Genomic DNA, 17,110 nt, shown 5'->3' on the forward strand with positions numbered 1-17,110 from the left:
GGCTGGAGGTGCTTGGGGATGGCACTGGTGTTCCAGGTGTGGAGGGAGTCATGGTGGGCACGGGGACAGGAAGGATGGATGCTTGGGGAACTTTATAAAAGAAAAACTGAGAAGATAAGGAAGGCTTATGAGATAAAAGTATGGAGGGAAGGGAGAAACCAGCAAAAGCTGAAGGCTAGAGTTTGGTTGAGCAAGAGAATGATAGAAATGGGAAAGAAACAGGACTGTCCAGTGTACTCCATCCCATACAGAGAACAGGGGTCAAGAGGGAGCCATGACTCCTTCCTGTTGAGTTTTAGAGCTAGAGGGACTCCTCAGTGCTTTCTGGTCCAACCGACTTCATAATTTTAGAGCAAAGGAAACTGAGGCCCTGAGGTTGAGGTGACTCATCAGTATGGCCTGGACAGTGGATGGAAGATCCAAAGGGGAGATAGAGAGAGTGAAGCATACAATTTTTTAGGTGGGAAGAATAGAAACCAGTGAAGGACAGAAAGGAGGAGAAAGTACATTAGAACATCTCCAAGTCAGTCTGACAGTATTTAAGAGGAACACTTGTTTACCTGTTTATATGCAGCATATTTTGGTGTGTGGGGAGGAGGATACAGGAGAGGACCGACACCTCTGCCCTCTGCCATTGGGCTTATTTGGCTATAGTGATTGGCAGTTCTCGAAGATGCCCCCTCCCTCTTGCTGCAGAAGGTGTCCACATGGGGACTGTGGAGAGGCCCCAGTGCCTGGCACTGAGTGTGGGTGTTTGCACAGGGTATGGTAGAGAGGGGAGAGAAGCACTTTTACTCTGATGGCCTTGTCTTTGGCAGTCACCATGCGTAGCTGGAAAACCCTGGTGCTGCCAAGCACAGCCCTACTTAGGCAGGAGTCTCCTGCCTGGCTTTGGGTGTGACTTGTAAAGAAGGACTGCTTGCTGTCTTGGCGTGCCTCTTACTTCCCTTGTCATATCTTTTTTTCACCTCCTGAAGACCCTATTCTGCACTGCCAGGCAGCTAGATTTGTCACCATGCCACCTGGAGGCCTCCCAACCTCGTCTGTCCTTCCTGCAGCAGGCCTGGCTTCCAGCCACTTCCTCTCCTTCCCCTGCTCCTCCCTCCCCATCACAGGGCAACTCTCATTTGTCAGGGCTGCCAAGCTCAGCTAGGAGACACAGAGTAAAGCAGACTAGTTGAATAAATTTGTCCTGAAGTGAATGGCTACTAGCCCATTCTGCCATAAGGATATTTGAATTTTAAAAGTCCTCCCTCTGCCCCCGCCCCCACCCCCAACTTAACCAAGCACCTGAGTGCAGTCCACTGTTTGATATTTCCATATGCATTAGCTCATTTGGTCCTCCCATTGGCCTTTTGGGGGAGGTATTCTATACCCTATTTTCCAAATGGGGAAACCAAGGTCCTGAGGGTTTGAGCAAATTCCCCAAGAATACATGGCTAAGAAATGCTAAAGCTGGGACAACAGTCGAGGACTCCTAAAACCAAGACCAGCCAACACTTATCTTCCACATCGCAGCTGCTCATTCAGAAGAAGACACCTTTAATGACCAGTGGTGGTGAATAAGATCAGTTTGGGCGAGGGACTCTGTGTAAGAGGGATCCTAAGCTGAGGGCCTTGACCTCTAGGCCTAGTGGGTACCTAGGACTTCAGGAGGCTCTATGAAACACTGAAACTATTTGTAAAACTTTCTGTGTGCATATAGTCTGCTCATTTTTCAGCAGAGGGCTTCTCTTGGCCAGGTGGGACTCCTCCTCATCTAAATTCTGGATTCCTGTGATCAGAAGGCCAGTCACTGAGTAAGGGTACTTAAGACTCTGGTCTTACTGTCTCCCCGTGGTCCTCATTCTGAAATCCCAAAAGGCAAACAGCTGTCTGCAAGCGAGGCTGGTGGAGATGTTCTTCTGATGGCTGGTAGGGTGGGTATTTATAGAATTGAAAGATTAGAACTTTAGAGCTGGAAGTGGCCTTGGGAATGGCTCAGTCCAACCTTCTCATTTTACCAGAGGAGGAAACTGGGCCTCAGAGAGGGAACCCAACATGCCCAAGATCACCCAGTGAGTTAGCAGCAGAAAATGTTTTATGCATTTTTAGGTCTCCTGCAGAGGTCTGTAAGCTGTAAAGCTAAGTAAGGCAAAGAAATCAACATATACTGAGCTTCATGTATGTGCCACGCACAGTGCCAGCACTTCTGCAGGCATGATCTCCTTTGCCCTATTCCGCAGGAGGATTTGGAGTGGATATCTCATCTTTGCCATCACTTTTCCCTTACACAGGCAATGCTGACTTTAGAGGACAAGGACATGAAGGGATTCACCTGGGCCATAGCCCCGGCCTTGACCTCCCTGGGCTACCTGCTCATTCTGCTGGTCTCCGTCTTTCCCTTCTGGGTGCGGCTTATGAACGAGGAGTCCCATGAAGTGTTTTTCAGTGGCCTGTTTGAAAACTGCTTCCATATAAAATGCTGGAAGCCTCGACCCTTATCCAGTAAGGAGGGGTAGAGGTGGGGGAGAGGGAGGGGGATCATTGTGGGGACTGGGGGGTGACAGTGCAGGGTGGGGGCAGAGAGGACAAAATTTAATAAGCCATGATGGTATCTTCTCTGAGTCTCCACTTTCTTGAGGTTAGAGGAAAGTAGGACGTTGGGACAGGAATAATAATGGCAGGTTGGCCACTGGAGTAGGAGCAACTATGTCAACAACAAAGTTGACTTTTCAGCTGCTGGGAGTGCTCTATGGAGAATAAGGCAGGGGATCCTGATGTACTCTGTGAGGCTGCACCAGCTCGCAGGGCTGCTCTTAGCCAGTACAGACAGCACCCTTTAGGGTGGGCCCACTCCAAGCCAGCAGGGGAAACAGCCTGGTTATTAAAGCATGGGCTGGATTTTAGCCCACCACTCGTCCCCTTGGCCACACACCTATCCAACTGTAGGTGGCAGCTGTGCAGATAATGTACTCAGGCCTGGGTACCGCATACTAAAGGGAGTGAGTTCACAGGACTGCGAAGGCACCTGAGACCATGTTTTACAAGGAACTTTTGAAGGTCATAAGGATGTCCGTCTTGGAAAAGATGTGACCCAGGGAGACTTAGGGGCTACATCCTGGTAACAGGAGAAGCTGTCTTGGGGAAGATGGGCCAGAGCTCTTTGATCCAAGGTTCCTCAACCTTGGAAGTATTGACATCTTGGGCTGGATAATCTTTGTTATGGGCTCTCTTGTTTCTTGCAGCATGGTTAATAACATTCTTGTCCTCTTCTACTCACTAAATGCCTGTAACAACACTCCCCCTTAGTTGTGACAACCAAAATTGTCAAATATTTGAAGGGCAAAATTGCTCCCAGTTGAGAACCACTGGTTTAGCCCAAGGGTAGATTCTGGAGTATCTGCGTCTTCAGCAGTGCCTTTGCCTCTTTGTCCCACAACCAGCTGCAGGCTCAGAAGGATATGCAAACTAACTTTCACATGAGTCTGAATCATGCCAACAGTAAGATAATAAACCACCCTTTAACTGGACTCTGGCTCTGCTATTTTTGGTCTGTTTTACTATTAATGAGGAAAAATAAATAAAGGTGTGTGGATTCCTGTGGAGATTAGAACATCTTGACCTCAAGAAGTTCTGATTTTCTTGGGGTGAGTTATTTCAGCGTAACCAAAGCAGATGTGATTCTTCACATTTACGTGTGCAACAAATTTTATCATGAGAGTTTGATTTTATGTTGTTTATTAAAACCACCATTTTTTCCAAATAGATGATACATGGTTTCCCCACATGATTTGATACAACCAGATTCACATAATATTTGTTAAGAACTGGCGAGTGATTCAATGTCTGACATCATGAATCTAATTTTTTTTCGTATACTTCTGTGTCATTGGGAACAAAATGGTGAGGCCAAAGCATTCCTGGGGGCAAAGTGGCAGGGTCCTAACATTGGTCCAAGGCCATGCTTTGGGACCTGAGCATGGTGGAGGCTCCGGAGACCATCCCTGCCCAGGCTCTGCAGGGCTCTGCCATTTGTGGGCCACGGTCCCTGGCTCCAGCCCCGGCTTTCCCTCCGCTGCAGTTTACATCCTCCTCGGCCGGATGTTCCTGCTCTCGGCAGTTGTCTTGGCTTTCCTCACCACCTTCGTCATGGTGTCCTTTGCATCTGAGCTCCTCCCGAGGATCCGCAAGCACAATTTTGTATCAGCCTTCATCAGCTTCCTCACAGGTGTGGAACAGCTGGACAGTCCCTATCCTTTGCTAGGGCCTGGGGAGGAGTCCAAGGGAAGGGGGGCAGTTGGTCTCTGTGATGTCAAGACAGGCATAATTTTCTAAGGCCTCTTCTCTGTTGCCTTCTCTATAGATAACCCACTCCTACCCCCGCCCTCTCAGAATATATCATCCTTCTTCTTTGGGGGTTCTCAACACACTATATTTTCAGCCAGCCAGCCCTGACCATGTTGGCTTGGGGTCATTTGCCTGGGAGTTCTTTTTTTAAAATTTTTCTTTTACCATAACCTATTTATCCCAGTGATTGTCATAGAATCTGGCAGAATTGTAACCGAAATAAGTAATAAAAATGAAATATAAATGTTTCTTTAATGAATGAATGGAAGAAACTATCTCTGCCCTTTGGAGCCTTTTGACATTTTAAAAGGGTGACCAAGGCACCACCCTGGGAGGCTCCCAGGCAAATGGAGCAGATAGAACACATACAGTGGGAAAATCAGGGTGAGTTCCATCCAAAATGTCATACCCAGAGGACCCAACCTGAGGTGAGCCAAGGGCACAAATGCAGAGGAAAGGGTTTCAGATGATGGGGCCCCTGGGAGGTGAGGCACATGGGTTTTGAGATGGATTGGGAAGGAGGGAGAGACAGGTGGGGGGGTTGGGGGCTGTTGGCTTGGAGAGGGCAAGGTATGCAGACAGGATAAAAGAGCCTCCGGCAGGAGCTACATGGTTTCTCAGCCTCGGCCTCGTGGCTTTGTTTGAATAAGTCTGAGAAAGACTGGAGTGAAGGAAGGGAGCATGGGAGGAGAGCGCGGGTGCCTCCGTGTGACTCTGCAGGGGCCTGTGCCTTCCTGGCCTTGTTGCTGCATGCCCTGGAGATCCAGGATCTGAGGATGAAGCCCAGCCCCCCACAGTTCTCCGTGCAGTGGCCTTACTACGTCCTGGGCTTTGGCATCCTTCTGTTCATAGTGGCTGGTGAGTGTCGTGGGGCTGGTTCCCCTCTCCCTGCCCTCTGTCTGGATTTAGGAGCCTCTCTAATGAGGTTCTCTCTATGGATTATCTAGAGCTGTGCTGTTCCAAACCGAAGCCACTAGCTACACATGGATATTTAACTTTAATAAATAAAAATGGAACGAAGTTAAAAATTCAGTTTTTCTCAACAACCACATGTATCTAGTGGCTATCATATTGGAGAGTGCAGATAGAGACATTTCCATCTTTGTAGAGAGTCTTCCTGGATAACACAGCTCTGGAGCCTCAACCCTACCCCCATCCTTGGCCTTCCTGTTCTTATCCTTCTTGACTTTAGAACCAAACTCTTCCAGGTTTTCATACTCTCCTTTATACCATCCTGGTTTCTAAGGCTACTTATTCCTATCTCTGTCTTTATGCTGAAATCTGCAATCTTGTTCCTCACCCTACCGCCTTTATCTTTAAACACCATCACCATCTAGATTCTTAATTCTATGTAATTTTGTCCCTTCTCTGGTCCTCTCCTTGCTATATTAACCTGATCCATGAATATATTCTAACTCAATTTTATTATACATTGAATATATAAAAAGAATTTTTATAATATATCTAAAAGATACAAATAGTCAAGAATAATTAAACAAACACCCATATTTCCACCATATAGTTTAAGAACTAGTCATATTTTATCAAACCCATTGTTTGTGAGTTACACCATTATTTTACACTACTGAGAAAGAAAAATTGATGTCAAGTATAATTCTAAGATGCTTTAGCTTGTAAGACACATCCTTATTTCAGAGATGTTAAAATGTGGGGGAAAAAACTGGCTTCTCAAAATTAATGAAATGTGGTAGAACATAACCAGTATCTTTGAACCACCCCAAACCCCCCATGGCTCTTCCTGATCTCATTCTCTTCTGTCCCCTCCAGAACCAATTATTGTGAAATTTGTGCTAATCACATTTACTACACATGCATATATTCTTAAACAACATAATATTTAGTTTTTCATGCTTGAAACTGTATATAAATGTAATTAAACTGCATTTATTCTTCTGGAACTTGCTATGTTGATCAACATTATATTCCTGAGATTCCTCTACATTAATAAGAGTAACTGAGGTTCATTCTGCCTTAAGGTTTTTGCTGCCTTAAGTAATTAGGCAATTACATTTGCCTAATATTCTACAATTAATCTATTTTCCTGCCAATGGACATTGAGTGGTTTCCAGTTTTTTTTCCTATTACTAATGACATTGCTATGAATGTTCTTGTACATATATCCTATTGCATTTATGTGGGATGCTCTCTAAGATATGTCTAGGACTGGTATTGCTGAACTGAGGTTATATATATTTTCAGGTTTTCCAGAATGTGTCAAATAGATTTCCCAAGAGATTAGAACAATTTACACTCCTTCTGGCAGGGCAAAATAATTCCTGTAGGTCCACCTCCTTGTTGACACTTGAAATTGCCAGACTTTTTAGCTTTTGTCAATTTAATTGGTATAAGATGGTATCTTATGCTATTAGTTTGTATTTCCTTGATTATTAATCAGGTTGAACAACTTTCTATATGCTTATTGGTCATTTGTGTTTCCTCTTCTAAGTAGTTCCTATTTAGTATTTTGCCTATTTTTTCATTTTTTTCAAATAGATTTGTAGGAGGTCTTTATTTTTTTTTAGATACTAATGCTTTATTAGTATTGGTGTTACAAATATTTTCTCCCAGTTTATGACTTGGTTTTTTTACTTCTTTTATGGGGTCTTTTAAGGAACAGAAATGGCTAATTTTACCATAGTTTAATTTATTGACATTTTCCTTTAAATGGTTTATATCTTTTGAGTATTACTTAAGAAATTTTTCCTTGATGAGGTCTTAAAGATATTTCCTTATATTATCTTCTAAACTTCTGTTGTTTGCCTTCTACAAGGGTACTCCAAAAAGTTCATGGAAAGATTCATATTATCTTTTAATTCTATTTTTTTACAAACTTTTTTGATGTTACGCATAACTCTTTAATCCATCTTGAATTGAGTTATGGTGTGAGGTAGGGATCACTTTCATTTTGCCTTTCAAATGAATATCCAGTTGTCATAGTACCATTTATTGACTAGTCTGTCTTTCCTGCACTGATCTTTAGTGCCATTTCTGTCATTAATCAAATTTCGTATTCCAGTAATCTGTCTATTTTAGTGTGTAAACCACACTTTCATAGTTACTGTAGCTTTATACTATGTTGATATTATATGTCTTGATATCTGGTAGGAAAAGTCCTCCCACTTGTTCTTATTTAAAATTATCTTAGTTATTCTTGGCCTTTTTTCCTGACTATATACATTTTAGAATAAGCTTATGACATTTCACAGAAAAAAAGTCTGTTGAAATTTGTTTGGAATTTTACCAAATGTGTGGTCAATTTAGGGAGCACTGACTCTTTTTTAAAGAAATAATATGATGTTTACACATATTTTGGGTAGACAATCTTTATCATATTAAGAATGCTACTGCCTAGTTCCAGTTTGCAAACAGTTTTATTTTCTTTTTAATCATGAATGGATGTTAAATTTTATTGGATGCTTTCCCTCCCATATATTGAGATAATTAGTTTTTCTCCTTTAACCTGTTAATATGGCAGATAACATTATTTCCAAATTTAAGCTTTACATTTCTGGAAAAAACCCAACTTGTCCCTCATGTATTATCTTTTTTTGTTGTTGTTATTCACCTTTTTTCCTAACATTTTCTAATGACATCAGTCTTTCAGTTTTCTTTCTTGTATGGTCTTTGTCAGTTTTGATATTATAGTTTTACAAGCTTCATAAAATGAGTTGGGAGTGTGCTGTCTTGTTCTAATCTCTGAATTTATATTTAGAATTATTTTGTTCTGTATATGCCTGCCTCTAAAAGAAGTACGGTGTTTCACGATTCAATTTCTTTAATGATTATACAACTATTCAGGTATTTTATTTCTTCTTGAATCAATTTTGGTAAGTTATATATTTCTAGAAATTTATACATTTTATCTAAGTTTTAAAATTTATTGACATAAAGTTACTAAAAATGTTTTCTTTTTAAATTTTTAATTTGTGCTACATCTGTAGTTATATACTTCTTTTTTCATACTGAATTTTTTCTTTTTTTTATTACCAGTTTTGTCAGAGGTTTTACATTTTTTTAATCTTTTCAAAGGACCAGCTATAGTTTTGTTGAAACTTCATGTTTTGTTTCTTCTCTATTTAATTAATTTTTGCTCTTCTTCTGAACTTTCCTCCCTTGTACTTTTTTTGTGTTTATTCTGCTATTTTTTTCAACTTCTTAAATCAGGATTTAATTATTTCTTTTTTTCTAAATAGGCATTTTAAGCTTTAATTTCCCAGTAAGAATTGCTTTATCTACATCTCCCATTTTGATGTGTAATATTTTTGTTACTGTTCTGTTTCACATGTTTTCTAGTTTACTTTATGATTTCTTCTTTGATCCATGAATATTTTAAAGTATACTTTTAAGTTTCCATATATAGAATTTTTATTGTATCTTTGTGTTAGTTATTCTAACTTAGTTCCAATTTGCTGAAAGAACATGATCTATGTAATCTTATATTTTCAAATTTATTGAGATTTGCTTCATAGCCTAGCCTATGTTTTTTTAAATGTTTTTATAAATGTTTCATGTTAAACACACCTTTTATTATAAACATTAAATTGAGCTTGTTTGTTACGTTGTTTAAATCTTCAGTATCTCATTGATTTAGAATTGTTATATTTTACTAGTAAATTGATCTTTTATCATTATGTAGTGATCCTTTTTATTTCTAGTAATGCTTTTTATCATGAAGGCTATTTTATCTGATATTACTATAGCTACCTCCACATTCTTTAGGTTAGTATTTTTCTATACTATCATTTTAATCTTTTATTTAAACTTTTCTCTGTCTTCATGTTTTTTTTTTTTTTGTCTTCATGTTTTGAATGTCTTATAAATAACTTATAACTGGATTTTTTGGATCTAGTCTTACAATCTTTGCCTTTTAACTGGAGCATTTAGTTGATTTATATTTATTGTGACTACTGATATATTTATATTTGTATTTGTATTTTTTCTACCAACTTAATTTGTACTTTCAGTTTTTTCTGCTCTCTGCTCCTCCTCCACCTGGCTATGAATTGACTGAGTTTTACTTACACAATTTTTATTACAACTCCCCCCCCCCACCTTCTCCCATTAGTTTGGAAGTTATATGGTTTATTTTTATTGGTATAATAGTTACTCTTGACATTAATGTGCTGAACAAGTTGGAAGTTAATCAATATATTTATTCTCTTTATAAATAATGAAAGAACTCCTCTCCCAACTTATATGCTATTTTTTTCTAATGCTTTTGTTTCTTCTTTTTTATTCTGTACGTTTGGCATTGCTATTATTATTTTATGTATTTAATATGTGTTTGTTTAAATTTACTCACATATTTACCAATTTATTTGCTCACCATAACTTCTCAGACCTTCTAAGATAATTATCCTTCTGCCTGAAATACATCCTTTGTAATGTTTCTTAATGAGGATCCATTAGAGATACACTCGAATTTTGTTTGTTTGAAATTTTCTTCATTTTTGATTATTAAAGTTAGTTTGTTGAACATACATTTTCAGGTTGACAGTTATTTTCTCAGTATTCAAGATATAATTCCTTTATTTTCCCACTTCCATTGTTGCTGTTAAGAAGTTGGCTCTGTAAAAGTGTCACTCTTTTTTTTTTTTTTTTTCCGTGACCGGCGCTCAGCCAGGGAGTGCACCGCTCATCCTTATATAGGATCTGAACCCGCGGCGGCGGGAGCGTCGCCGCGCTGCTAGCGCAGCACGCTACCGAGTGCGCCATGGGCTCAGCCCAAAGTGTCACTCTTTTTAAAGCAATCTTTCTTTTCTCTCAGATTTTCTTTGTTTTTTTGCAGGGTATGAATATTTGTGTTATGATTTGTTGTGTGCACATCACACACACAACAATCTGAGAAGTGGTGTCTTTCAGCATTTCTGGGACATTTTAATCTTCTCCCCATTTTCTTTTCTTTTCCATTTGTAGAACTATAGTAAGACATCTGTTAGATCTTGTTACTCCATCCTGCAAGTGTCTTCATTTCTCTTGCATATTTTTCATCTCTTTGTCTTTCTGTGCTGCATGTACATGTATCCTCTATTTTACCCATTCACTTTTTAGCTGTGTCTGATCTGATATGTAACCCACCCATTAAATTTTTGGTTTAATTAATCTATTTTCATAACTAGAAGTGGTATTTTCCCATAAATATTGTAATTTTTAACACTCTCTTATTCCTTATATTTTTCATATATCCTCTAAATATATTTTTATTAGACCCGTGGAACATACTTATTTTACATTCTGTGTCTTATATATTTAATAACTGAATTATTTGCAGGTCTGAGTCTGTTTTCTTCCGTTTCTGCAAGCTCTTCCTGTGGTATCTTGTTTCCTGGTATTTTTGTGTGTCTTTTCACTGAATTCATTTTCCTTGAAATTTTATTTGTGGAAAGTCTTTGAGACCTGGATTTAAAGTGTTTTCTCCCTAAAGGATTTTCAGTTGCTTCTGCCTAGACCAGCCTAGGAGCACAAAACAAAACACATAGTATCGTGAATCTAGTTGCACATGCACATATGAGCCTATGTTCACAAATTCTCAGTCAATACAGGTAACCTAGAGGTTCCAAAATCATATGGCAGACTCTTATTAGATTCCCAATCTTGAGCAGGCCCTGGGCTTTTTCTCCTGTTTTCTGTTCCCTAATGGACAACAGAATGGAAGCTCAGGGTCACCTGGATTGGAAGGTAAAAGCTAATTGTATGCATGCTTAACTCTCTAGATTTGTTTTCAGTTTAGTTTTGGCTTCTAAGAATATCTCACTTTGATACCAGCTTAGTGATGTATTTAAAAATGTTTTTATTTTTATTAAATATTTTTATATTTTTAAATTTTCCTTGGCTAGCTGGTACAGAGATCAAACCCTGGGTCTTAGTGTTATCAGCACCATGCTCTAACCAACTGAGCTAATTGGCCAGCCCCCAAAATAAGTTTTTAAAGAAATATCTTATTTAGAATTTTTGCTGTTTTTAGTGGGAGAGTACCTACTCTGCTATAATGCTGAAAATAGAAGTTGTCTTTTATCTTCGTCTTAACCTTAATATAGCATTTATTATTTGCTCAAGATAGCTCCATTTGTTCTTATAAACATCAGTCATCTTTTTGCTTTGTTGATCAGGGCATCAGGAGAACTGGGTTTTGTCTTGGACCTTCCTCTGTCTAAACCTTGTTTTTCTTACCTATTAATGGGTTAGGCAATTGCTGAGATGTCTTCCAGGCTGGCATGGTTCTGTGATTTTATCCATCTATTTGTATTTCTATCCTTCAACACATTCTGTTTGCCCTTCTTTATCTGTAGTATTCTAGGTCAGAGGGGAGAACAAGGGAGGGCAGTTCTGGAACCAGAGGGACTCCCATTAGGAGAAGGCATTATTTACCTTTCCGGCATGAAGCTCAACATTCTCTCTGAACTCACCCAAGCTTTTGCTGTTACGTAGGTGTCATCTGCCTCTCTCAAGAAACAGCCTGCCCAAGCTGCCATTTGTTGCCCATTTCCAAGAGTATCGAGGAGGCCCAGGGGATCCCGTACCTGGAGAAGCTGGAGAGTTTTGGAGGAGAACTGAGCTCAATACGAAAGGAGACCCTGCTGAAGGAAGAAACTATTATCTAGCCCAGGATATTGTCTCTCTGCCCTTCTTTGAGCTATGTGAGTGCATGCATGTAGGTGTTTGTAGCTCTCCCTGCTCTGCTAGTCTCTGCTGCCTTTGAGGACGTTTTTGAGTGTCACATCAACCCTCCACTTGCCCATACGCCTAGTGATTCTGTCTGGCTTGTATTTGAAATTTGGTAAAAGTTTTTTGAACTCTTCTGCTCTTCCTGAGTGATTTTTTTTTTTTTTTTTTGCAGGTATTTTCAATAAAAAAGGGCTACTCTGTTAATCCATACCTCAAAAACAGCCTGGAGGGCTGGAGGGGAAAGAGGAATATTACAAGATAATCAAGTAAAGTGGGATGTTGTAAAATGAAAACTGTAGAGCATATAAGCACAACAGAAGGTGTTTGAGTTGATGATGTTAAAAAGAAAATGTGATATCCCCATGTAAAAGTATGACTCAGTGCGGAAAACTTGTCTTAAATATGTATTTGGGGGAATGGTTGGGGATGGTTAAAGGTGAAAGCTTCCCCAAGACTGAGCTCCTGAGCCCAGTGAGTTGGTGCCTCTGGGGAAAGCACAGCCAAGTTAGCTAATCAACGTGTCACATTCCTTCCTTTCACTAAGCCAGAGTTCTCTGGAGTTACCTCCAAAGTGCTCCTATTCACAGTCTTGCAGTGCTACAGCCTGGAGAGCACTCAGCCTCCTAGCTGGGATGGGCACAGCTGGGAAGTACAAATGCTTGGGCCCTCCACTGGTTCCAAGACCTCCACAGGCTTCATACCCACCCTTCATCTCCAAGGCACTGTGTAGCGATGGCTCCCGACTTTTCTCTCTAAAGAATACATGTGTGGAAAAAAATCCTAGAACTTAAGCAGTGCAACTTCAAAAACAAGTGCAGGGAGCTGGGGATGTCTGTCTCCAGAGGGTACATGATGGACATGGCTAGAGTCAAGTGGGCTCTGTCATGACTGTTAAATAGTATTCCCTGAAGGTTTACCTCGTGTGGTGCACCATGGGGTACACAGAGGTATCAGAATCCATCCCTGTTCTCTGGAGGCTGAAACCCAAGCAGAAGAGCGAAGATATATACACCTGAGAAACCAACAGCCACTAGGTATTTTAGTGAAATTTTCTGGAGTTTCTTATTACGTTTCTCTGCAAAAGATGTCTTGGAAGTTTCTTGTAGGGATATGGTAACTGCCTAGTTCTGAGTGTTCTGACTTTTTCTTCTTAAAAAAACATAGGAACTATAATTGTCAGTGAAAATAGGAATGGAGAAAAACCTATGAACTCCAACTTATGTATTTTTGGCCCAAACCATCCCCATCCAACAGAACCAGTATGGGAAGCTACAAGTGGGAGACTGGCATGGTGGCCACAGTGGGGGTGGATCAGAGAATATACAGGAGTTCTAGTGATGGCAAATTCCAAGTCTTTAGCAAATATTAGCCCTCAAATGCCTGCGAAAGTCTCACCTTGAGAGGGAATGGCTATAAATAGGATGCAGAACAAATGTGGGGGAACATGTGTGTTGGGGAAACACAGAAGGCATGGAAAGGGCATGGGGGCCCCCAAATGGAAAGGTTTAAGAAAGCACCACTTGTAAAAGAAAAGAGACCACCTGGGAAGGCAAATGACAATATCCCTTGATAGCAATGTGCTGTGGATTGAATGTCCCCCAGAACTCATTAAGGCTTGGTGTTAAGACGGTAGTATTTGCAAATAAGTAAACATTTGAAGGCCATACGATAAACTAATAGATCTTCAGGGATGAGGGTGGATTAGGAAATGGGGCGGGTGGAGTGGCTAAGGTATGAGAAATAACTCTGTGTGACTTTTTAGGTGATTTTTGCCCGGGCCAGATGCAACCATCCCAGAATCATAAGCCAAATAAACCTCTTTTCCTTACAAGTTACCCAGTCTCAGGTGTTTCTGTTATAGCGACACAAAATGGACTAAAACAACAACCTAACAGAAACAGAAGAAAAGGATAAAAACAACCAGTTCACAGAAAAAGAAATACAAGTAGTTAATGATGTTAGGAACAACGATTGATTTCACTCATAATTAAGAAATGCAAACAAAAAAATTGGACACAGTTTATTTCACTTATCGGATTGGCAAAGATCAAAAAATTTGACCACACCTAGTGTTGATGAGATTGTGGGGAAAATGGATGTTATCTGCCACGTTTGGAGGGAATGGAAATCAGTGCAGCCTCTTTGCAGGATAATTTGGCAATAGCTGACAAAATTCAAAATGTGTATAACATTTAGACCCAGCAATTCCATGTGCAGGCATTCCTCCTTAATTTGCATAAATAGGACAAAGAATTATGTATAACAATGTTCATTCCAAATTTCTGGTAAATCCCAATGTTGGAAATATACTAACTGTCCACGAATAACTTCATAAGTCATGGGGAACAATGCAGTAGAATACTGTGCAGCTGGGAAAAAGGAATGAAGTGGGTCAATGTGTGAAGATGTGGAAAGATACCTTGTTTAGTGAATAAAAGCAAAGTGCAGAATAGAATATAGCATGGCTCTGTTTATGTAAAGAAAAGAGGATATGTAAAAAAAAAAAAAATTTATGGTTTGCCTATAAAGTTTCTGGAAAAATTTCTGAAACCTTCTTCATGGCCTCGTCCTAATGTCTGATTCCTGGGCTTCCTTGTGTTTTCCTTGTTGGTTTCTATTCCTCCTCTCTGTCCAGCTTGAAGTCCATAGTCCCTCAATACAACGTTTCCCACCAGAGCCCTCATTCCCTCCCCCTCAGCATTCTCTCATAATCACTGCAATAAATCCCAATATTGGATCAATTCAGCTGTTTGTTTTCTTCATTTCTGCCCCGAGATTGCACAGTTATGTGGATTGATGCCATCACTTCTTTCTGTTTTTGTTATTTTCAATCTTAACTGGATGCTCATTGTTGCTTGTCAATTTTTTCTTTTATCCTACAGTTTTTTCCTACATCATTCCTCAAAGCAAATATTTCAATTTTTACTCCATTATTTAAGTTCCACGCCCGTCACTGTCCTTACATTCTCAGCAGGTAACAGTACTGAGAAAAAAGGCCAGGAATGAACTCTTTAAACTCCTGTCTAGAACAACTTTAAAATAATCTGTTTCAGGGATCAACAAGCTATACAGCCGTTGTGTTAAATCCAGCCCTGGCCATGAGCTAAAAACAGTTTTTACATTTTTAAAGGGCTGTAAAAACAAACAATAATATGCGGCAGACTGTGTGCGTCCTGCAAAGCCTCAAATATTTCCTGTCTGGTCCTTTATAGAAAGAGTTTGCTGAGCTCTGACCTAGACCATCACTCATTGCTGACTCTTTTCCCAATTCAGAGGAGCCCCTCTCTCTTCTCCAAGGCTGATCTGCAAACCTGTGATCTATCCAATCTCCTTCTGCCTTTTCCAGAATCCCTCTCCTCTGTGTCTTCTCTTTCTCTTCTGACCCCTCATGAGCTGAAGGACTGTATAGTTCCGTTTTCTAGGACAGATTGCCTGAGCCAATCAGGCAGTTCCTCTTGGCCCTGAATGAGAAGGTTCAGTCTCATTCCTCTTGGATGTGAGTGCACTTTGGTGAACATGAGGCTATTTGACACTGTTTCCAAGATGGATTGATAACATAATTTGTAATATAAAAGAATTTGAGGCTCTGAGGGCCCAGCAAATACCTAACAAATATGTATGGACCCAAACTGAACAGAGATGGGGGACAACACATCTTATATTGTGATTTATGCTGTTTTTTCTGTCATTATTTTTCTACCTTCCAAAGCCAACACAGCTTACAAACAATGCTATCTTCTTCCTTGGTTTTCATGTCCAGTCAGGAATAGTCAGAGAAATAAGATGTGAATCAGGAGATGCATTTCATGAAAGCCAAGGAAGAAAAGTTTTGGAAGGGAATGGTGAAGAATGCCAATGCAACGGAGAGACAAGCAAGGTAAGGATCAAACAGTTTCCTGATTTTGATGATCGGTATGGAAACTGACACCTTCTGGAATAGCAGCTTCAACGTATTAATGGTGATAGCATTTTTTTTTTTTTTTGTGACTGCGCTCAGCCAGTGAGCGAACTGGCCATCCCTATATAGGATCCGAACCCTCGGCGGGAGCGCTGCTGCACTCCCAGCGCCGCACTCTCCCGAGTGAGCCACGGGGTCGGCCCAATGGCGATAGCATTTGATTGGGAAGTGTGTTAGGGGTTTCCAAGACCACCCCAGGTTCAATGATTTGCTAGAAGGACTCATAAAGTCATACTCATGGCTATAATTTATTACAGTGAAAGGACAAAAAGCACAGTTCACAAAGGTAAAGGTGCAGGAGGTGAAGTCTGCAGGAACAAGGCACAGGTTTACAGTGCTCCACCAGGAGAGTCACACAGAGCATGCTGAATTCTCCCAGCAACAAGTTGTAACAACACATGTGAAATGTTATCGACCAAGGAAGCTCTTAGAGACTAAACGTCTGAGGTTTTTTTTGGGAGCTGGGCATGACGGCATCCTCTGCCTACCATGTAGCAATATTCCAGACTTCTAGGAGGAAGCAGGTGTTCAGTATAAACGACATTGTTTGTATAAGCAATTTAGGCACAGTGAGCCACTGGCTCTAACTGTTAACAGATAGGGTGGTGGGAACACTTCCAAAATCCAAGTTTTAAGATGCCAGTCATGGGCCAACCTTGTATGCAGGCCTTCCAAGGGATAGTACTCAGGCTTGCTATGTTAACTGCTTTCTGCACAGGAGGGTTGAGGAGTAAGCATGGCTACCTTAGTTATTTTAGCTTAAAATTAAAATTAGGCTAGTAGTTCATGACTCAACTCCCCCATCTTCTCACCCAAATTCCTACAAATAATCATAAAAGGATGGGCATGATGCCAATGAAAGCATGGATTGATCGTGGATTTATTGTCAGGATTTATTGGAAGAATTTTTTTCTACAGGGCCTATAGAATTAGTCAAAGAAAAAAAATTAAATTAAAATCAAATCCACAAAGATTAGAAATTGAGTTGAGCACCCTTATATACACTTAATGGGAATGTAAATTGGCATAAGCTTTCTGGAAAACATTTTAACAATATGCATTAATAGGCTTCAAAATATTCACATCTTTTGAGCTAGGAGTTGAATTTCTAGGAATTTATTCTAAGTAAATAACCAG

The 17,110-nt window shown here is 40.1% G+C and overlaps 1 protein-coding gene across 6 annotated transcripts in view; it reads left to right on the forward strand.

Annotated features, from left to right (window-relative positions):
• TMEM225B (transmembrane protein 225B) overlaps window positions 1-14,756 on the forward strand; it is a 33,275-nt gene extending 18,519 nt beyond the window's left edge. For all 6 annotated transcript variants that reach the window (XM_063088384.1, XM_063088383.1, XM_063088389.1 and 3 more), the window contains 5 exons: window positions 2,277-2,487; window positions 4,064-4,210; window positions 5,050-5,187; window positions 11,779-11,987; window positions 12,188-14,756. In XM_063088384.1, coding sequence (XP_062944454.1) covers window positions 2,277-2,487; window positions 4,064-4,210; window positions 5,050-5,187; window positions 11,779-11,951 — 669 coding nt within the window. In that variant the 3' untranslated portion in view covers window positions 11,952-11,987; window positions 12,188-14,756. The remainder of the gene's footprint in view (window positions 1-2,276; window positions 2,488-4,063; window positions 4,211-5,049; window positions 5,188-11,778; window positions 11,988-12,187) is intronic.
• The last annotated feature ends 2,354 nt before the right edge of the window (window positions 14,757-17,110 follow it).

Source organism: Cynocephalus volans, chromosome 3, assembly GCF_027409185.1.
Source record: "Cynocephalus volans isolate mCynVol1 chromosome 3, mCynVol1.pri, whole genome shotgun sequence".
NCBI lineage: Eukaryota > Metazoa > Chordata > Mammalia > Dermoptera > Cynocephalidae > Cynocephalus > Cynocephalus volans.